This window comes from Hemisphaericaspora subhashii, assembly GCF_019202705.1.
Source record: "Hemisphaericaspora subhashii strain CBS 10753 chromosome Unknown scaffold35, whole genome shotgun sequence".
Lineage (NCBI taxonomy): Eukaryota > Fungi > Ascomycota > Pichiomycetes > Serinales > Debaryomycetaceae > Hemisphaericaspora > Hemisphaericaspora subhashii.
The window spans coordinates 1-22,300 of record NW_026057377.1 but is presented as its reverse complement, the minus strand read 5'-3'; the positions used below and the strand labels follow the sequence as shown (position 1 = coordinate 22,300).

At 33.7% G+C, this 22,300-nt stretch overlaps 9 protein-coding genes across 9 annotated transcripts; 4 read left to right on the top strand and 5 right to left on the bottom strand. All coding sequences in view use genetic code 12, as the record gives it.

The window, feature by feature from the left end:
* Positions 1 to 62: 62 nt before the first annotated feature.
* On the bottom strand, positions 63 to 1,439 carry J8A68_004759 (uncharacterized protein; the record flags this gene model as incomplete). Its single annotated transcript, XM_049408752.1, has 1 exon — positions 63 to 1,439. One exon carries the CDS (start codon positions 1,437 to 1,439, stop codon positions 63 to 65), a length of 1,377 nt encoding a protein of 458 aa, XP_049261934.1.
* A 226-nt stretch (positions 1,440 to 1,665) lies between these two features.
* J8A68_004758 (transport protein particle complex II subunit) lies at positions 1,666 to 5,223 on the bottom strand (the record flags this gene model as incomplete). Its single annotated transcript, XM_049408751.1, has 1 exon — positions 1,666 to 5,223. One exon carries the CDS (start codon positions 5,221 to 5,223, stop codon positions 1,666 to 1,668), a length of 3,558 nt encoding a protein of 1,185 aa, XP_049261933.1.
* Positions 5,224 to 7,096: 1,873 nt separating this feature from the next.
* On the bottom strand, positions 7,097 to 8,311 carry J8A68_004757 (uncharacterized protein; the record flags this gene model as incomplete). The annotated part of the gene is made up of 1 exon (XM_049408750.1): positions 7,097 to 8,311. One exon carries the CDS (start codon positions 8,309 to 8,311, stop codon positions 7,097 to 7,099), a length of 1,215 nt encoding a protein of 404 aa, XP_049261932.1.
* A 795-nt stretch (positions 8,312 to 9,106) lies between these two features.
* Positions 9,107 to 9,499, top strand: J8A68_004756 (tubulin-binding prefolding complex subunit; the record flags this gene model as incomplete). The annotated part of the gene is made up of 1 exon (XM_049408749.1): positions 9,107 to 9,499. One exon carries the CDS (start codon positions 9,107 to 9,109, stop codon positions 9,497 to 9,499), a length of 393 nt encoding a protein of 130 aa, XP_049261931.1.
* A 62-nt stretch (positions 9,500 to 9,561) lies between these two features.
* J8A68_004755 (uncharacterized protein) lies at positions 9,562 to 11,040 on the bottom strand (the record flags this gene model as incomplete). The annotated part of the gene is made up of 1 exon (XM_049408748.1): positions 9,562 to 11,040. One exon carries the CDS (start codon positions 11,038 to 11,040, stop codon positions 9,562 to 9,564), a length of 1,479 nt encoding a protein of 492 aa, XP_049261930.1.
* A 241-nt stretch (positions 11,041 to 11,281) lies between these two features.
* CGT1 (mRNA guanylyltransferase) lies at positions 11,282 to 12,775 on the bottom strand (the record flags this gene model as incomplete). The annotated part of the gene is made up of 1 exon (XM_049408747.1): positions 11,282 to 12,775. The coding sequence occupies one exon, from the start codon at positions 12,773 to 12,775 to the stop codon at positions 11,282 to 11,284; it is 1,494 nt and encodes a 497-aa protein (XP_049261929.1).
* A 309-nt stretch (positions 12,776 to 13,084) lies between these two features.
* LEA1 (U2 snRNP complex subunit) lies at positions 13,085 to 13,795 on the top strand (the record flags this gene model as incomplete). The annotated part of the gene is made up of 1 exon (XM_049408746.1): positions 13,085 to 13,795. One exon carries the CDS (start codon positions 13,085 to 13,087, stop codon positions 13,793 to 13,795), a length of 711 nt encoding a protein of 236 aa, XP_049261928.1.
* Positions 13,796 to 14,317: 522 nt separating this feature from the next.
* J8A68_004752 (DNA-binding E3 ubiquitin-protein ligase) lies at positions 14,318 to 18,913 on the top strand (the record flags this gene model as incomplete). The annotated part of the gene is made up of 1 exon (XM_049408745.1): positions 14,318 to 18,913. The coding sequence occupies one exon, from the start codon at positions 14,318 to 14,320 to the stop codon at positions 18,911 to 18,913; it is 4,596 nt and encodes a 1,531-aa protein (XP_049261927.1).
* Positions 18,914 to 19,322: 409 nt separating this feature from the next.
* J8A68_004751 (uncharacterized protein) lies at positions 19,323 to 20,792 on the top strand (the record flags this gene model as incomplete). The annotated part of the gene is made up of 1 exon (XM_049408743.1): positions 19,323 to 20,792. One exon carries the CDS (start codon positions 19,323 to 19,325, stop codon positions 20,790 to 20,792), a length of 1,470 nt encoding a protein of 489 aa, XP_049261926.1.
* Between the last annotated feature and the right edge of the window lie 1,508 nt (positions 20,793 to 22,300).

Here is a 22,300-nt window from a genome sequence, read left to right as displayed (position 1 = left end):
TTCATAGAGATTGCAAAAAACTATTAACTATATTGAAATTCTACGTAATTTATCTAAAAGGTTCAATTATTTGCAGAAGATTCTGATTCCTCTTGCTCTATATCAATCTTCCTCATGTACTCTTCGAGCTCTTTATCACTAAATCTAGGATGCTTTTTCTTCTTGGATTTCTTTGCTTTTGCGTCAGCCATCAATTCTTCAAATATCTGTGCCTCTTCTTCTTCTTCTGGTGTTCTTTGAACTTTAAGCATTTCTTTTCCAATGTATAAAATAGCGTTGGCTCTAGAAACCTTTTGTTTCTTTGATAATGCTTTGTCGTTTAAGACTTGACTACAGACCTTATTCAATACATCTGTAACTTCGAATTTAGTCAATGCCCATGCAGTGGCCAAAAACTTCCCGGTAATTAACCTTTCTGCTTCCTGATGTTCATAAATCTCTTCTTCTGATGGTTCATATCCAGCAGCTTGTGCAACAACAAGTTCTTCTTGTCTCTTCACCATATCCTCGGCTGACATTTGTGCATCCATGGCAGTCTTCAAAATGGAATATCCGTTCTTAACTGTCTCGGTCTTAGATTTGACACTGGTGAAGATTTTTGACACTCCGAATGTTTTACTGGCCTTGATAGTGGCACTTCCTTTATTGGAATATATTTTTCCAATAAGATGTAATAATTGAATACCAAAACTTTCGATTTTCATGTCTTCAAATTCAGTTTGCAATTTCCTTGTGAATTGTTCCATAGCATCAGCATTCTTCTCTGAGCTTTCATAGCTTTCAATTCTAGATAGTAAGGACTTGGCCAATTCATCGATCCGCTTTTGTTTGGCAATTTTAGCTTCTTCGAATCTCTTTGTCATTGCTTCTCGTTGTTCCTTTGTCATCTTACTCTTTCTCTTCTTGATATTCTCAGATGTTAATTCACTCATTTCAGTCTTGTTATTACTACTATTGACACTACTTTCCAGGGCCACGTTGACAGCTTGAACCTGGGTGCTATTACTTGCGGCACCATTAGTGGAAGTGGCAACTTCAGCCTGTTCTGCATTTTCCTTCTTCTCATCATCATCCAATTCCTCAGCAGTCTTTGCAAGATCCTGAAGCATTGACAATTCCCCAACCCAATCTTTAAATGCTTCTCCCCCAAACACCATCGAGAAGAATTCAGCAGGATCAATGTCAGCAGCTTCTTGTCCAAGTGGACTAGCCTTCATTCCTTCAACTCCAAGTTCATCATATGCAGCTCTGGTATCCGGGTTCAGTAATATTCCGTATGCTTCTCCTAATTCTTGAAATTGTTCTGCTGCTTTTGGATCATTTGCGTTTTTATCTGGATGACATTTGATTGCTTGTTTTCTATAAGCTTTTTTCAATTCAACATCTGTAGCTGTTGGTTCTACACCTAATATATCATAGTACGTGGTATCCTTCACCATGTTTAATGTGAGCCTCTATATACAATCGATTGTAGTTAGAATTGTTTCGAATTCAATGGATCAAAAAATTGTAGAAGAATTGCTCTGAAATTATCATCGGCAATTTCGGTTTGTTTTTTTGGCTCGTGGCCATTGAGGCTCAGACCGGTCATACGGTGTACAGCCTTCTTTTAAATGTCTAGTTATGATGTCTATTAAATTTAACCTAAAAATAGAAGCATTGTGATTAGAAGGCAAAAGTGATACTTTTGACATCTGGAACAATCAATAAAGATTCCAAGCCATTCTTAAATACTACATCCATTGAAATCTCATCCAGTTCCGTTTTTTCTGAAGATTTTACACTTACTCTTGGTAAGAGAATTTTGCCAATACTTAACGGAATCAATGTTAATTGAGTCTCGAGGGAATATTCATTTTCGGCTTCATGTCTAAATATCTTCCTTTTGAAACCTGATATTGACCAATTGTCGTCATTTTGTAACATCAATTGGAATTCATCTGCTTGGGATTTCTCTGAGTCTTCATCTGAAGACCATCTATTCACTGTTTTCACTCTTAATGAAACATTAATTGGTTCTCCAACCACATATTTGTCATTCCTTTCAAAGTCATACTCGACTATTTGCAAATATTTTATTACTGGAACAGGAACTGATATATGCAATGAAAGTATATTGCCCTCTTTCTTGATGACTGGAACTTCTTGTTCAAATAACACATCATGCAATAACTTAACCAATATCTTTTTGTCGGCTATCGATTCAACAAATTCATGGATTATTGCCTCTCCCAAAGTGCTTAGTTCAGTCCCATTTTGAAACTTGATAATATTATCCATGGCATACTTGTTCAACTCGAATCGCATTTTTGAGATTAATGCGTCTTTCAATAAATACCAGTATCTGGATAATTTCAACTTCTCTAGCTGTTGAATCACATATTCATCCATGCAAACTTCACATTCTTCTTGTAAACTCGAATATTTAATAATCAAATCTAAGCTATCTGTATCAGATACTTGACAGTCAGCATTGGGAATGATTCTATAAAACGTTGAAACTGATTGTTCTCCAAAGGCTATCAATTCAGGAAGTTTGATACCTGGTTCCACAATTGAATATTTGTCATTTTCGATACTTAATTTAGTATCCAAGATTCTGATAGGTACTTCAGGAATCGAGGTTCCGATCTGGAATTTCCAATATATAAAATCTTCTTTGAAGATATCTTGTACTGAAACTGAAATGGGTAGCGTTATGTTTATGTCATATGAAGCTTCAAAGACATATTTCTCACCGTCTGAAAAGTATTCTATTTGTGCCCGCATGTTAATTATTTTGTTATCGAAGTTATAAGTATATGGAATAATTATATCTTTTACCTCGTTGGGTTCGAGCGAGTCGATTTCAAGTTCAGTATCATTGATCTTTAATCCGTTTGTGGTCGAGAATAACTTAGCTTTCAAATCAGTTATTCTATTTCCACCATTAGTTATTTTCAATAAGGTATTAGAACTACCTAAATTCATTGCTTTTGAACTGTAGAATTGTGCTCTGAATTTGTCAAGATTCGGAAAAACTAACATTGATTGTGCTTGAGTGCAATGCCTCATTTCTTGGATTTCATGATTTGTTGACGCGTTGGGGTCAATTGTAGAATCATTAAATCTTATCGATGGAACTAACTTATAGTCTAATACAAAATGCAACATCTTGTTAACAGAAACACAAAGTCTCTTTGGAACAAAAGAGCCCATAATGAAACTATTGGTGAATAATTTTATTGTATGATTTCTTTCTGACGATATTTCGACATTTTCTTGTCTAAACAAAATTTCATGTCCCTCTTGATCTGTCGTTATTAATTCAATGCGGTCAAACATAAATGGAACTCCGAACCGATTCTCTAACCTCATGTTTACATAATATCTATCCCTGCTTGTAGATTCGTCTGCATTGAAATACAATAGAACTTCTGATTTGAATAACTCATTGAGGGAGCATTCAACTTTTATATTTTGTTTTAATGAATAACCATTGATCTTCTCGTATAGCTTTTCAATCTGTTCTTTAGTTTTGATCAATCCATACGAATTAATTCCACTTTTGCTTTTAACGAGACAGGAAAACAATTTCAAACAAGTTGCCAATACTTCATCTGATTCTTGAGGTTTCACTTTTTCAAGACATCCAATATAAATTTCCAACAAAATCCCTCCTAAGAAGTTCCAACCATTTGAAATAAAAAAATCATAAGAATCTTTCAAAATTTCCAAGCATTGAGTATAATTTTGCTTTTCATAGTTTAGTATAACAAGATCGATGGAAAGCACATCAATTGATTTTGAACGGCTACAAAGCATGAAATCATGGATAATATCCATGGTCAATGATTCAAATTTGTCAAAGAAATCGGATTTTTCCTTTAAGCACGCAAGAAGAGAGGGATTAGAAAATTCGTGTGGCTTTTGCTGTTGCGTATTGTCATGCAGTTGGTTGTCATCCAAGGAAATCTCTTCCAATACACTCTCTATTCCACGTATACAATAGTTTTTGTCTTCTGCCAACTTTATCAAGATCGATCTTTGCTGCAATTTCAACTCTGCTCTGAATTCTAAAATGGCTCGGACTTGTGCCTTACTTTCTTCGGTGTCAGATATAGAACTTGTAAGTCTTTGTGCTAGTGGGAGGTTTAAATAAAATTCGATGACTGAGTACTGAAATTCGCGTAAATCATGATTGGGAGATGTTCTGGAAAGATCATTAAGGAATTCAATTAGCAGTTGATATATTCTAGACATATATATTGAAGCAAGTGAAATTGAACTGCTAGCATTTGCTAATGATTGTAATAAAATGGATTGATTAATAAATACTAAACACAGTAGCTGAAATAGATTTATGTCTTTCTTCTGAACAAAACTAACCTCTAAATTTACTGAATCAAACGATTCTTCAAAATTATAGGAGTCGAATGAACTAGGTAGATCGATGCTTAAATTGAAGTAGTTGGGGTTTTGCTGAACTAAGGGCTCAAGTTCTCGAAATAATTTATCATAAGAATCTAATGAATCCTGGTGTAGTCTCATATCGTTTAATAAATCTGCAAGGTTTAACATCAGCATAAACTGACCTATTGAATGTTGCTTATTTTCTTTAATCAATTGTCGAAAATTGCTGTGGCGATTCACGAATGAAGAGATAAGTAAAACCTTGATTTCTGACAATAGGCCATTATAAGCTTCAGTTTTATTCATTTTGATTTCATTTTCACTTAATTTAAAACATCGAGCTCCATCATAAACGGGAAGCTTCCCAGGTAAGATTGTTTTCAATTCTTTTCCTTCATCACCAAAATCATTCCTCAACTTATCGAATCGAGATGTCTTAATCAAACTAGAATGCTTGTCTTTTGTATCATGTGGAACAAATAATATAATCATCCAAGAACTCCTTGATTTGAATACTAATTGCTTAAGCCATTCTCTTATTAATGGTCGAACCTGACTTCGATATTTATCAATACTTTCAATTCTAATAAACATTAAACGCGTATAAACATCATCTGATTCAATAATATCTTGCTTTTTCGGCACTTCTTCAACCAATGATACAGGTAACAATGGAATCGACTTTAAAGGTTGAGACAATTCGAATTTTAAATGTAAATTTGTCAATGGGAAGTTCTTTTCAAAATCATCTTTGATTTTTGGATAGATACTAAAGGGATCATAGTATCCTATCTTAACTGGGTTCCTTGATCTCAATTCCTCAGTATCCATTTATAATTGGTATAGGATCGATCCCTCAACATAAAAAGATAATTATCACAATGATCCTGGTAGTGATTCTAAATGTGTTTTTACAACACATGGCGAAGCAAATTTGCCAACACTTTCTTGATCTTGACAAAAAAAAAATTATAAAAACAAAAAGAAATGCGCAAACCCGGAATCGAACCGGGGGCCCAACGATGGCAACGTTGGATTTTACCACTAAACCATTTGCGCAATGAAAATGCTCCGCGACGGGGAATTGAACCCCGGTCTACCATGCGACAAACGGTAATTCTAGCCACTAAACTATCACGGAATTTCGTGAAATTTTGGGGCTTTTCGAACGAAGCGATCATTTATTTCACGTGATTTACGGGTGATTTTCATGTGACTTTCACGTGAAAGTCTTACGAATCGCACGTGCTCCAACATCTCCGGATTTTCTTCTTTTGGACTATGTTCCAATGTATTTCTTCTTCCGAGCATTGAATAACTCTCTCCTCTCAGGCAAAGATACTCTTCATCCAGTCCTTGTGGATCAGTTATCTTAATATCAAATTATTGAAATAGTCTATGAGAAACTATGCGTTAAATTTAGAACTATGAGGTTGTATTTTTTTGATGAATTGTTCCAGAATTTTCGCAATTTTTTTGCAACTCATTCCAAACTGTAGATTCACCACAAATATCTCTTGCAATGTCTCCAGTATGAACAATCAGAGAGTGCTATCAAAGTCGCTTACTTCGACAATTCTCTGTCAATCTAAACCCAGCGATGTTGACTTTATGGTTCTAGTATGAAAGGGAAAATACAAAACTAGAAATGAATATGTTGTGGAAGTCCATTTATAGTTGTAGGCAAATAGAAGGATGATCTAGGTTACGTTGTATTTCAACACTTTTGATTGGTGTCCTTCTCTCTTTAAAGCTTTAGCTACGCACAATTTTAAAAAGCAAACGTAAAATAAAAGTGGGTAGAGATTCGTTTTAATTCGCATATTGCAATTGATCGATCTAATACAAGATATGCTATGCTTGGACTAGTGAAAAATTCAAATCAACCTAAAATCCATGACAGCAAGACAACGATTTCCTATAACTTATTGTCGATAAATGAGAATACATAAAAACTATAATACCTAGACTAAGTGCATGTTTGGAAGAAAATATGGATCGAAATTGGTTTATGTTGTATTCAAACCCCACCTTACAAATCCTGTCCTGTTAGCAAGGGTATATATCATTCATATAGAATGCGACATTTTTTTGCAGCCACAAGTTACACACAAACAAAAAGCGCAAATTTTATCATTGGCCACAAGCTCAAGGGTTTTTTTTTTATTATTTTGCCCAAGTCGCCTACATACCTTTGTGTTTAGACCATGCATATTCATATCGGATCGAAATATACTTTGCATTTGTGTTTTCAATCAAGTTTTTTGGATTTTGGTTGTGTTTGGTGGAGGGAGTCAATTATCTAACTGCATAGTAAATAGAACCGCAATTACTCTCAGTTTATCTTAAAAAGCGTATCTTCTAGACTTACTGAGCGGTTCCTTCATGCACCCTACTTGATTTATGAAACCATGCCAACTGAAAACCCAGTATAATAGGAAGTAGAATGAAGATGTGACTTCTTGTTGCAAGGTATATGCGGAGTGATGCACTTTTTGAAATTGATTGTGTTGCAACCGTTTAGCTGCGAAAAAAATATCAAGGTTCCGTTCATTGTACTTTCCAAAAAATTTCAAGAAACAAGGGGGAGAGGGTTAGCCGAGAAAAGGCTCAAGCGATATTTAACTATGAAGACATTCTTTACATATAATGACTATATTACTCTATAAAAACGCAAAGAGAAAGAATAGAATAACTAATTTCTCTAAAACCATGGAAGCTTATCATTTCCTTCCCAAATAACTTGACCTTGTCTTAATTGAGAATCTTCCAATTTGTTATTAATCAAAATGGCTGATCTGGAACCATTATAGAGACCATGTTTAGAACCCCATTTTTCAATCAAGAAGGATTTGACAGGTTCACAAACTTCGGATTCCCATAATACAATCTTGGTTGTAGTTTGACCCACAATTGGATTGGATATAATAAAATTCTTGAATAATTTTAATAATTTGGTTGTAGTTTCAGCCTTGTTTTCATCAAACAGGACAATTTTTAAGATTGTAGCGTAATTTTCTGTTAATGAGGACCAATCGATTGTCCATACTATGAAACCTGCGAGATCTCCATTATCATTGAATAATTTCAAACCGAATTTCTTGGGTTGACAATGCTCCAATTTATATGTAATTGAATCATAAGATTCGTTATAAAAGTCAATAGATTGAGATGCTGCATTATCCTCTTGGAATAATTTGTAGGAAATATATTTTGATCTTAAATGGAACCAATCAACAATATCAGAAGTTGGTACAACTCCTACTCTTGTGATATGATCTTGTTCAACTTTTGCAATAATGTCTTCTTTGAACTTTTCTGCATATTCATTCATTAATGGTTCAAATTGATGATAGTCAATTAATTCATATTTACAATCTTTGACATCTTTATCAACTTTTGAGTTTTCTAATGGGATATTCATCAAGTCAACACCCAAGGACAAAAATCCATTCTTGCTGTAATATTCTCCAATTTCAGAATATAGAAATGTGAACCCTTCTGGACCGAGTAAATCACTCTTGGCAATTTCTACTAACTTATCAACCATTATTTTTGCATATCCTTTACCACGATTTTCAGGATAGGTAAACACCCCTCCAATACAACCACTCAATACTTCTTTTTGGACAACTTTGTCATTTTCATAAACAAATTTCCAAGATTTACGAATCAAAAATTCAATAGAACATAATGGAATTGTATCATTAACTTTCTTCAACATGAATACCATCAATCTATTAACATCAGAAGAAGTAATCTTTGATTTTCCCAAGACATGTTCTCTCAAGACATAGTCTTCAGCAGATAATCTACCTTTCCAAGCCTCTGCGTTTTGTCTTCTTGTGAATTCTATAACTTCTCTTTCAGTCAAGTGAACTAATTCATATTCATCTGTGTTTACAACTGTGGAAGGCATGCTGTTTAGTACTTTTGAGTTTTGTATGGTGAAATCAATCTTTGATAAAAATTCTTGATAAGACAAACTAAATTAATTTAAATTCTTTTTTTGTTGCTCCGATTGCCGTTTTGTGCCGTACGAAAAAATTTGGGATGAGGCAAAAAGAAAAGGCTATCAATTTTTGAGTCAGAGAAAGAAAGAAAGAAAAGAGAGAAATACGTCAGACTTTATATATGTACAAATGGATAAGGGGGAAGAATAAGTAAAAGTTGCTTATATTTAAGTAAATAATGATACGTCCGTATATTTGCGGAGTCAACATATTTAAAAACTGCTAACGTCAAGTGACAGCGTTCAAAATCTTCTAACGTTAATTAAACGCGATGAACCGCTTTCCCAATTAGGAATAATAGGCGCCAATTTCCGTTATAAGAATTTCAAGCTGATAGCTAACACCCGTGTACTATTGTCACTTCCTCCAAAGACTATTTTAGGTTATTTGCAGATACTTCATTTCCTGCAACCCCTCTTATCACTTATCTTGAATGCCCTTTGGCGTTTCCCTTGCCACAATCTAATTAAACATGCTCTCCATGAACCTCAAATGGAGAATGTATATGCGACATCGATAAATGGAGACATTATTTCCATGGAAATAGAATCAAGTGACATTATCAAATCTACACGACTTCCACTAATAATTTTTTTTTTTCGCTTCTTTCCCTTTATTGTTGTAAGTGAGTGTTGCCAAATAGTGTTGAATCAACTAGGGTCAATACTTCACAACAGGATACATATACACATACATACATAATGGAATTGCTTCCAGAAGGACAGAGGAATACTGCAACAGAAGTCACATGGGATGATCAACAAAAGATCAATAAATTTTCAACTATAATCTCCAAAAAAGATGAACAACAATCAAAATTAGATAAATTAAAGATTGAAAAGGAATATCTTGATGATTTAGCATTAGAAATAGAATTATTAGATGAAGATGAAAAGATACAATATAAAATAGGTGATGCATTTATGTTTATAAAAATAAGTAAAGCAATTGAAAAAATTGAACAAGAGAATGATAAATTACTGAATCAAATTAATGAAACTTGTGATTTAATTGATAATTATGATGAACAATTGGATGATTTAAAGAAACAATTATATGCCAAGTTTGGAAATAATATCAATCTAGAACGATAATCTATATTTTGGTGTATATATAATCTAAAAAGTGTATATTAATAAATTTTTAATAGAGTTTTTCAAAATGTGAATCCAAATTCCTTTAGGGTATCATCAGATAACATTACGGTATCCAATACTCCAGCTTCAACCAACTCCTCATAAGAACTTGCTCGTTTACCAGTCTTTGCCCTATATTCAATATATGCCTCTTTAATCTTCTTCATATTACCTCTAACCGAAGTCTGTTCTTTATTCCACTCATGAGGCATCAACCCTTTTCCTCCCGATTTGACAATCTGATCAATCAAGCCATTACAATATTGAACATCTTCGGGGAATATCAAATTATGGAAATATCGATCGTTCATCCTGCTAGTTCGATCTGATTCCCATTGACTCATAGCTTCCAAGCTAGGTAATTTGACTTTACCAGCCCATACTTTGGCTAGCCAACATGCTTGAGTTTCATTTGTTCTCATTGGTAAGACAAATTTTGGTAATCCAATAATTGCCAAGTTTGGATAATGATATAGAATAACATGATTGTAAGTTCCATGAACTTTATGTCCATCAGTTAATAATGGATATGCAGGGTTGGGTTTAAAAAATGGGAATGATTTGATATATCCAGTACAAAACACGACTGCACCCACATTAGATATGATCTTCCCATCAACTAGTTCAATACTCTTCTCATCTGGGTTAAAACATTTAATGTCTGCTACTTCTGTTATCAAATCGGATTTCCCAGCCGGTAATAGAGTTTCCGATCTTCTTGATTTATAAACCGGACGCTTCAATTCAGACACTAATTGATAAGCCAAATCACCGGCCGAAGCAGAATTACCAACAATAATAATCTCTCCCGTGACATTAGCAAACTGACCCGGATTTCTATACGACTTAACATGGGTCACTGACCCCGGGAAGGATTGGTTCCATTCCTCCAAGCCTGGTCTATCGGGTATATAAGGCACTTCATAATTCCCAGCAGCTAACACAACTGCATCATAAACCTCACATAAATCCTCCTGATCCAATTTCCCACCCTGAGTAGAGTCATTGATTGGACGAGAAACAACTTTCCATTTATATTCTTCCACTTGTTCAACCGAAACCACTTTTGTATTAAATCTAACATATGGAAGAATTTCCTCACTATATTCATTAATATATTCCAATACATCCCTTCGATCAGGGAATATCGGTAATTCCTCTCTGAATTCCAAACCCCCATAACTCATGATATCTTTGGGCACATTCGTATCTAAATCATCATAAACTGCAGTTGGGTAGATATATTCATCTGCAGGGGTCTTGACGGGTTGTAAATCAATCAGAGGGGACTCGGAGGGGATAGGTATGATCAGGGAATCGGTGATGGTGGAATGATTCCATAATCCACCAAATGTGGATCGTTTTTCAAATCCTTGAATTTGAAGAAATTTATTCTCGGACATTAGTGCTTTGATGACAGATGCACCTGCTGCGCCTGCTCCTATGACTGCGATACTTTGGATTTGACCTATGGATTCATGGATGTTTGGGATTGTCATTTTGGATGGGAATGTGATGTGGGAAAAGATATGGGTGTGAAAAGATATGGGTGTGAAAAGAAATTAAAACGCCAAAAAAAAAAATAAATAACCGTTTTCTTTTATGTGGGGCAATAGATGTTATATGAATCTTTTTCATATTTCCGGATCGAATTATATTAATACAAAAGTTTAGGTTACAAATAAGAAATAGAAAGTAATACATAATAAATAATTTTACAAGTTGCATTGGATGGGTCCCTTATTCATCATCATCATCGTCACTATCTTCATAAGTTGGAATATCATCAAGCATAGGCTCAGATGGATCTGGTGGTTTATTATACCCATTTGAAGAATCTGGTTTTTGTTTCTTTACAGGTGGTTCTTCACTAGATTCAGGTCCTCCGGATCGGTGTTGTACAGGTGGAGGTGGTTGATGATATGCATTTTGATGTGGAGGGGGCGGGCCACCGCCTGGTGGAGGAGGATTACGATGTCTATTTCTTCTTTCCATTTCTCGAGTTTTCCAAGCTTTTGCTATTTTGGGACATGAATCAATAACTTCTTTTTCTTTAACCCCATCTTTAATCGAAAGTAGAATCTTCTCCACTACTGTAACATGATTCCCATTACTTTTATCATTTCTAAATCTTAACATTTCCCAATATCCTTTTTTTGTTTGAGATTTTCGACATTCGACAATTCTACCTTGTAATGGTTCATTTAATGCTTTTAATCTTTCCCAATCTTCATCACTTAAATCTAATTTTGCAAAATCGGTATGTATATTACTTCCTTGCCATACTTTCAATTTAATTAAATCTGGTTTTGTATCATAATCGATATATGTAGAAGAAGGATCTCTTTCATCCATATCTGGATCTTGTACTTTATTAAATACAAATTCTACTTGATAATCCACAGTATTTTCTTCTGCTGGTTTCCATTTTAATAAAGTTGAATCAGTAGCAAAGACATAAGGAGTTTCTGCACATGTGAAAATTAATCCATCGGAAGCATGGAATAATTGATTTAATTTACTTAATACATCATCTGCGTGATATGAAGTTAACATTGTTTTAAAACCAACTTTGAATGGGAAATCAGGTGAATTTATAATTTCAGGATTATTCTTTTTAAATTGATCAAATGGTTTCATTATATTTTCAGTTATATAACCTAATCTCTTTGGTAATGGTCTATCAACAATCGTCTTCCCATTGACTGCAAGGGCATCAAATATACAATATCGTAAGAATGGTTCACTTATATTTTTATTTTCCAANTCAACAATCGTCTTCCCATTGACTGCAAGGGCATCAAATATACAATATCGTAAGAATGGTTCACTTATATTTTTATTTTCCAATACCAATTCACCATCTAATAAAGTTCCATGATGATAAGTTCTTCTTTCAGGAGTTTCATTCACACTCAATGGGAAATGAATATTTGGAATATAATAATAATCATTCTCCCTGGTGATTAAAAATACCCCTTCACCTTTTTGAACATCATTAATTATAAATAAAAGACATCTTAATCCATCTGATTTTTCACAAACAAAATAATCCTTATGCATTAGTGTTTCTTCCAAATGTCTTCTTTCAAATGATACTGGTTGTGATCCTGGAAATGCTACACTTCTACGTCCCAATAATTCAGAAACCATGAGTCGCAATTCCCGTGCTTCCATTTCATCCAATTTCGTGCCCGGTATAACGGGAATATCTCTTTCTTCTAATTGGATCATTTGTGTTGCCTAGCCAATAGATTGAATTGAGAATAGGATTCCTAATTGATTGATTAGAGAAAGGTTCGATGATGGAATTGATTGGGGCTGATTTAAGGCTACTAAAGTCTTCCTGGTTGTAAAACAGGAACCAGAAAAAAAAACTTTTGAAAATATTGAACGACATGACGACTTTGAAGATTTACGACATTTTTCGCAGACAATTTATTTGGCCCTAGTAGTAGAACCTTGTTTGCGATGGGAATGGGATTGGAAGTCGAATAACCAAATTGTACATCTATGGAAGTGCTCGATTGTTAGAAGGTAAATATGAGACTTACACCACAAGTGATAAATGATGCACCTATAATACTTAATCCTGAAAAGAAATTGACTTTACAACTTCGAGATTTACAAATTCCGTACATTGAAAATTTATCAATAACTCAAGATAAATTTCAAGTAATTGATTTGACCAATAATGAATTGATTGAATTAAGTGATATACCCAATGGGTTTATAAATTTAGAAACTCTCTTATTGGGTAATAATAATATCACTCATATAGATGATGAAAGATTTCCAACGGATAATTATATTAAATCAATATCATTAATAAATAATAATATATCAAGATTTCAACGGACTTTTAGTATGAAATTTAAACATTTAGAAAATTTGATACTAATTGGAAATCCAATAACAAAAGTTGAAAATTATCGATTATTTATGATTTGGTTAATCCCTTCATTAAAAGTATTAGATTTTAAGAAAATTAAACCAGGAGAAAGACAGAAAGCTAAAGAATTATTTGGTGATGATAATACTGTATATAATGAGCTTGCTACATCGTTAATAGAGAAGAGTATAACTAAAGAAAAGAATGGTTTAGAGTCTTCATCTAAGGATAAACAATTAAACACAGTAATTCATAAATTGACTAAACAAGAAAGAGAAGAATTATTAAATAAATTGAAGACTGCCACGACCATTGAAGAAATTGAAAGAATTGAAACGGCATTAAAAACTGGTTCTATATAGATAGACTGAGTAATTGTCAAGTTTATAGATCAAACGTAATGATATCATGTATTCTTTCGATAGCTTATCGCAGCAATATGAAGCTTCGACCACAATGTAGCCAATCCTCTATCAGAATATTATCTCAAATATGGACAGCCATACTAATGAATTTTTCTTTGGTATTTTGTCAACTGAGTGTCATTGTCTCACTTACGCTCTCACTTTACGTTATACAAATGAAATCTTATTTTTCCTAATATCCCAATTTCAACTTTTTCTTTCTTTGAACTTTTTCCTTTTTCATTAAACCTTTATAGAAAAAGAACATTCTTTAAGTGAGTTCTTTGGTAGTATCTTGTATAAATATTAGAGAGACCTCCCCCCCCTCTTTGTACCATCCTATTCATTTTAAGAACAATTTGAAACAACAAGCATACTTAAGCATTATATTAGATTTCCACAAACGGATTTCTTCATTAATTTACATGATATAAAAACCCATATAGACATTTTACCACATACACCATAACAATAATAATTATGACATTAATGACACTGACACGACCAAAGAGGAAAGCAACAATCAATAAAACTTACAACGACGCAATAGACTATACTAATCAAGAATATGATTCTGGTAATTCTTCTTCAACTTCAGTTTCAGGATTGAATACTCCAGGAGGGACTACGAAAAAGAGGTCAACAAAGAGAACGTCAACTCCTCAATTGGAGAAAAGTGATAGTAATGTTAGTAATAATAAGACACCTCAACCTTCTTCAGCATTGAAATCTACTATACCTTATAATTGGCAACCACCGCCAATATCAGAAGATTTCTTTTCATTCAAATTGGATTTAACTGATGCATATATAGATCTTGGAATACAGACTTTATACTGTCCTAAACAATCTCCCACCTCAAAAGGCAACATTACTACTAGTAGTAATAGTGGTACCAGTTCTAGGAAAAGAAATGGAAATATATTTACGCTATCAAAAGGTCAATACATTTATATGATAAGTGAACCTCCAGGAGAACCTTATTATATTGGACGTATTCGAGGGTTTACCAGTAAGAAACATAAAACTAGTGATGATGACATATATCATTTACAAGAAGGTATAGTTCAGGCAAGTGATTATTCATTTCAAATACAATGGTTTTATAGACCTAGAGACATTTCAAAATTAACTTCTGATTCTAGATTATTATTCGCATCTATGCATACGGATACTTGTCCATTAACTAGTTTCAGAGGTTTAGTTACTGTTGAACATAAACAAGATATAGAAGATAGATATTTAAATGACTCCAAATTGCAGAAACAATTAAGAAATAACAATAAAAAATCCGCATCACCTTCAACTACATTATCAAGTTTGGAATTATATACCCAGAAGCCAAATTGTTTTTATTTTGATAAATTATTTGATAGATATATGATTAAGTTTTATGACGTATTACTGACAAAAAACCTACTACAATATGCTGATGTTGAAAATAGTAAAAGTAAGAACTTCCTAATTGCATTAAACAAAAGATTTGAATTCATATTTGTTGAAAGTCAAAGAACAAAATCATTAGTAAATACATTCAGTTCCAATTCTTGTAATTGTGAAATATGTGGTCAATGGTGTGATTCAACACAAGATTCAATCAGTTGTGTAGAATGTAATCATTATTATCATATGCTTTGTTTGGATCCTCCATTATTGAAAAAACCAAGCCGGGGATTTTCTTGGTCTTGTGCAAGTTGTACCAAAAAACATGAAATTGAATATCATAGTAAGAAAATGTTGATGTTATCTCATGATAATAAATCTTCAAATCAAGATCAATTAGCTATTGAATTAAATGCATTAAGTTCATTTGATCATGATATATCGTCGTCCATGCCTTCAACCATCCCCAGTTCTCAAGAAGACGAACAACAACAACAACAACCGCTATCAGAATCACAAATAGATGACCCAGTAGCTACATTACCCAAATATGAAACCATGGCAATTGATTTCTTAACCAAAGACAGACAGAACACATTTGAAAAAAGAAGACTAAAAGAAGAATGGTGTATGAGATATCTTGGAATGTATGCTAGATTGGAAGATGGGGTTGATTTAGATGATAGATCTCCATATCCAAGAGCATCTACTCGATTAGGATCCAAGCATCAAGCAGTCAACATTCCTGAATGTGATGGTGATCATCCTTTGGTATATTATGATATTGAAAAACCTCAACAACAACTGAAGAAGAAGAGCGGGTCTCAGAATAACAAAAAGGCGAAACAGAAGGAAACTGAAGAAACACTCAAAAAATTGGAAGTGCCGAAGGAATATGCCGATATGGATCCGAAATCTTATCCGGCTTGGTTACAACCTAGACCAAAGGGGTATATTGAAAGAGGAGTTGATGATGGTGAAGGAGAGACTTGTACATTATTATGGAAATCAAGTGATGAGGATATAAATGATAATTTCTCAAATTTAGATTCCTATATTACCAAATGTGCACCAATTGCAGAATCATTAGAGCTATCTCCCAATTCTCCAAATTTTATGGATGCCATATTACTTTATTATATGAACCACAAGGGTGATTCAGAAAAGGCATATCAGGATGCATTACAATTAACAAAAATATCCCTCAAGGAGCCCGTTTTCACCAAGGAAGAAATCAAGCGATTTGAAGCCGGAGTCAAACTATTCGGAAGTGAATTACATCCCGTATTCAAAAAAGTCAAAACCCAAACCTCAGCCATGATTGTTCGATTTTATTATCTTTGGAAAAAGACCAAGAATGGAAGATTAATCTGGGGGAATTTTGAAGGCAGGATTCAGAAAAAAGTTCAAAATATGGTCAAAGATGAAGCTGCCGTCGCCGCTGAAAAGGCATCGAAAATAGATTCACACCCCGTGATTGATGAATTAGCTGATGCTGAAGATGATTCTTGTTATGATAATGAAAAAATCCTTGCAAAACGTCTGAAATTGGTGTGTAAACATTGTAATTCCCATAGATCATTTCAATGGTTTAGAATCACGGGTCATGATGCCAAAAAGCCGAATGAGGAGAATTATGTAGTGGGGTTATGTTTTAGGTGTGCGAAATTATGGAGAAGATATGCGGTGATTTGGGAACATCCTAATGAAGTCATGAAGAAGACGGGTGGGAAATCAGGTGGGTGGAAAAAAAGGGTTGAGAATGAATTGTTGACGGATGCATATAAGATTTTGGAATTTGCGGAACAGAATGGTTCTGTGCTTGGAGATGAGGTTCAAGATGATGGATATCCTGCTGTTGTACAAGCAAATACTAAGGTGCTGCCGATAATGCAAGCGGAAAAGAAACCAACAGGGACAAGCAATGAACAACCCAAGAGTGAGTCACCGGCGAAGAAGAAGAGGCTGGCTTCGCCAACAAATAGTGGCGCTTCCAAGAATAAGAAACCCAAGGCACAATCAAAAGCTGCATCGATTGAAGTGGAGAGAAAGGAAGGAACCACAACTACGAAATCAGCTAGCTCTGCAACTGCATCTACTCCAGTTGAACAATCTAAGAGAAGAGCAACTTCAGAATTATCAGATGAAAGTTCCAAGAAACAAAGGAAACAAACCTGGAATTGGCCATCGCCTGAAAAGGTTGACAATCCAGTACTTAACCCTGATTACATCGTTCCCAGTGTTTCGAATTATAAGCTTGACAAGAAATGGCATTTAAATCTATCAAGATCTGAAATTGACTTTATTATCAATAGTTTCCGAACCAAACAATTAGTTGAAATCAATTCCCAATTGGCCAATCTTCAAATCCCTCATTTATCTTCGATTCAATTACCATTCGAACCACTGGAAAGAAAGTGTTGTATTTGTCGAGAACACGATACTTCAAAATCATCGCTTTTGGAAATGTTAATCTGTTCATCATGTGGTGTGAATGTTCATAGTTCATGTGCTGGGATAAACATACCGGAAAAGGCACCTAAACCAATTAAAGAATGGCTTTGTGAACCTTGTATAAATGATTTACATCCAGTACATAATACGGTGTATTCGTGTACTTTATGTCTCGCGAACGAATCGAATTATGAATTGTCAATTATGGGTTCACCGATTGTTAGACCAGATTATTTGAAACCTACTGATACTGGAAAATGGTGTCATTTGTTATGTGCGGTGTTCAATCATGAATTGGTTCTGTTTAGACAACCGCCAAGTAGAAAGACTAAGAAGTTCAGCGAAGAAGAGTTGAAGAATACTAAGAATGTTATAGAAGCGATGAATCTGTTGATTTCGATAGATAATGTATCTCGAGTCTATTTGAATAATTATAAACATCATTGTGGGATTTGTGATTCACAAAATGGAGCATTGATAGGTTGTTATAAATGTGAGAATGAAACTAAGTATCATATAACTTGTGCTCAAGATACTCCGAATTTTAAGCTTGGATTTAAATTAGTGGAAGAAGTGGGTGAATTTGATAAAGATATTCAATTGGTGAATGTGGATGGGAAATTGGGGAAATTGAGACCGATTTTAGTTTGTCCAAAACATGATCAATCGAGATATACGATATTGAATCTGAGGACATTGGGGAAAAGAGTACATTCAAAATCAGATGACTTGAAACCACTATTTCAACTATTTTTAGAAGATCTAGTTAAACCTAACAGTGTGAATAATGGTCAAAATATTAAATCAATAAATTATATCAACAATTGTCAGATATATAACAAACGATTTGAGATTCCTTCATTATTAAAACCTTCGGAAGTTAAAAAACGGATATTGAAATGTAGGAGATGTTCAACAGACACATCACCTAAATGGTGGGACACTCATGATGATTTGAAACTTGCCTTATGCCAATCATGTTATCATAAAAAAGATCAAGATGGGAAATTGGAGGATCAGGAAGAAAAAGAACCTACCTTATTGGATATTTTGACAAAACCTTTGAATGGAGAGAATTATGGAATTATTGATCAAGATGATAAACTTTCAAAAATTTATAAACCAAATTTAATAGAAGAAGAGAAAGAAGAGAAGATTATTGAAGTGAAGCAGGAAGTTAAACCAACGGTTGAAAGTACAGTTAGATCAAAAATATCTTTGGGTGATCTATTAACTTAGACAATTTTGTATTTATTTAGTGTATTATTAATTAATTAATAAACGGTTTTGTATTTTTAGGAAGTTTTGCAACCAAATTGGCTGACAGAAATTTCACCTTAATGGAATTTTCCCCAAAAGTAACGAACACCAACTACGCCGACAAATTTAATACAAAATGTAAATTATTGCTTGAATTCTTTGCAGAATCCTTGATAAATATGCCCTCAACGGGCAATAATAGACCACTCAGTATAGTTTGCCGATATTAATGTCGCAAATAATCAATGTCGTAAAATGTCGCATTTTGATTTAATCTTATCGCCCCTCCATTTGTTTTGCTTGCCCTCCACATAAATTACCCACATGGTTACAACTAGTAACACCTAAACCACACACACACAACAAAGAATACAGAAGACACACACCAATGATATACGAAAGCATAATTAGCCCAGGTAAAGGATTGGGCAATTCCATTAAATTAGGAGGATCAATGTATGAAATTATACAACATTTAGATAAATTTAAATATAAATTTAGAATCAGTTATAATCCAACCAAATTCTATGAAAATCCAATTATTGTGACTATAATTGATTTGAATATTAGGTTAACTTTTAATAATCAACGTGATCAGACTTTGGAATTGATAGAGGTTTTAGATATGAATCGAAGTGGAGGAGGAGGAGGTGGTGGTGAGACAGGAGGGGGGTTGAGATTGATATATAATGGACATAATTTGAATGAGGTTGAGATGCCCGTGAATGGATTAGAAACGACTTTGTCATCTGCAAGTACGGTAGGAACTGAGAATAGTGGAGGGAATAATAATAATTCGGGCATTTCATCCTTAACTAGTTCGAGATCAACTTATAATACACAATTATCAAGTATCGGACCCAATTTCAAATTGATTTATAATAAGATATTTGGACCCACATATCCTGGGAAATTAAATGGGGCGAAAGATGGATATATTTTATCATATCCGGGGATTTCTTTCAAATTCCGGATATTGAACGAGGAATTATTGAATAATATTCGGGATTTAGGTGATGAGAGACAACAGGTATTGAGTGCTTTGCTTAATTGGGATAACCCATATGACGTGACTTGTGATTCTATTGCGTTGCATAAAGGGAATTCTTGGGAGGATTATGTGGCCAATAGAACAAATGAAAGAGGTGGAGGTGATGGTGGGAATGAAATTGAGAATGTAGTAATAAATCTAGATGAGGGTACGATAACCATCCAAAAGGCAGATAAAAAGGAGAATATCATCCAGATTGGCAAATCTACTCAACAAGATGTTATAAATATCCTAGGTCCTCCGGAAGATTATTTCAATAAATTTGATTCTCGATTATTGATTCATAATCATTTATCAAATATCGAACGAGAGAATTCCGAGAATGATATAAGTCATTGCAAATTCCATAATTATTACAAATATGGAATTGATATCTTATACAATATAACCAATTCCAATAATCAAAACAAAATGAATAATTCAGTTAAGAAAGTAATAATTCATAATGGGGGGATTACTGAGGGGTTAAATTTCATGAGATGGAATAGATGTAATTGGGAAATCGAATCTTCTGACGGATCGATCCAATTCAATTCCAGAATGTATTTTGATGAATTACCCCAAATTTTCCATGAGAATACTACCCCAGTATTATTGAATAGGAATGAATCGGAATTTATAGATAATGATTTAGATATTATTGAACTGCCCAATCGAGGAGAAGATGGGATGGAGATGGAAAGGGATAGATTAGCCGATGACGAACAAGTGAAAACATGGGGACAATCGAAATTATATGGGATTGATAGATGTATTTTAGAGGTGATCAATTCTAATGGTTGTATTTCATCAGTTACTATTTATTAACCCTATTGTTTATGGCGCTGGAAAAATATGACCGGCTAAATATGAGTGGAGGGATTCATTCTTTGCGGTCTTCATAAAATGGGCTTACTAGGATATATAAATGTTCTCTATTGTGTATTCTAAAGCGTGTGTAAATTTGTGAGATCTGGAGCCAGATTTAGCAATACTTGCATCATACATATTTCATTTTGCAGAAAAAGCGTTCAGATTAAGCGAGATTTCACCATTAACCTTTGAGGCGAACACGGCTTTCGCCAAGATGACTTTTTGAAACACATTACTGTTTCAAGATTTGTCGTGAGTTACAATTTCACAAGCTGTTTAGTCTTTTTTCATCTTCGTCTTTTTTTTCTTCTAATGATTGGGTAGTCAAGTGAACCGTGTCCCTCATTCGCTGTATAGAAGTTGCAAAGGAGAGTTACACAAAACTATTGTTCTGTTTGTTAATGAATCCGCCTGAGCTGCCCCATCTTCGTCCCCGGGGGTCGGCTTATTGGATGGAGGGAGTAGGAAATTTCTCCGGAACAATCGATTTAAAATTAGTAAGGTCAGGAAAAATGCAATGTGAGGTAAAAGGTTAATGTTATTTCTTTTATTTTTTTGACGGGATTCCAATTCCATGGCTAATACAGTAATTTCCAGAACCGATTGGATATATATTATTATAGAAATATATATTCTTGTAGGAAAAGAGACAGACCCTCACTAACAGGGGGGGATTCAGACAAGAAAAAAACTACAAGAATTACCTGTGGAAAACGGGAAGAAATTATGTCATGATAATTGGGCTTGATATTTAGATTGATGAAAGAACAATCAACAGACGGATATTGGATCTGTCCTGTGTTTCCAAGGTGTTGTTGTTTTGCTTGTAAGTAATTAGTAATAGATCAAGACAAAAGAGACAATATAAGAATTAATATTAGAGAACGTTTTTTTGCAGCTATTTTTTGTAGCAGCTAATTTGTAATTAACAATGACAAAAAAAAAAGTCTTATCTTTATTTTAATATTAAAATTTTATCTTTAACCAATGAAATTTAAGTATTTCTTGTCACGTGATTGGGTTATGCTTTTTTTTTTGGTTTTATAAAAATTTCTTACAGATAAGAAAAATATGTCTAACTAGACATATAGTGAAATTATTACAGAAATCCTATTAACAAGGGGTGGGGGGATCTTAGCTATTGTCTTCTGCAACATATTCATTATTGTTGTTAAATAATGTTACATTTAAATGACCAATTACAAACTTAATGGATTTTTGAATACAGTTTTATCATATTCCATTTTAGGCTTTCTTTTGTGTGTCAAAAGTAAAAGTGAACAATTAAATTTTATCACAATTTGCAGCAAAGATATAAATTGTTTCCTGTATATAACATATTATTATTTTAAATGCATTAATAAGAATTTTATAATTTTCGGAAAGTTTTTCCTTACCAATTAAATAAATTTGCAATGCAGCTTTATCACCTTACCAATCGTTTGTCCTTAATCGTTACCTTT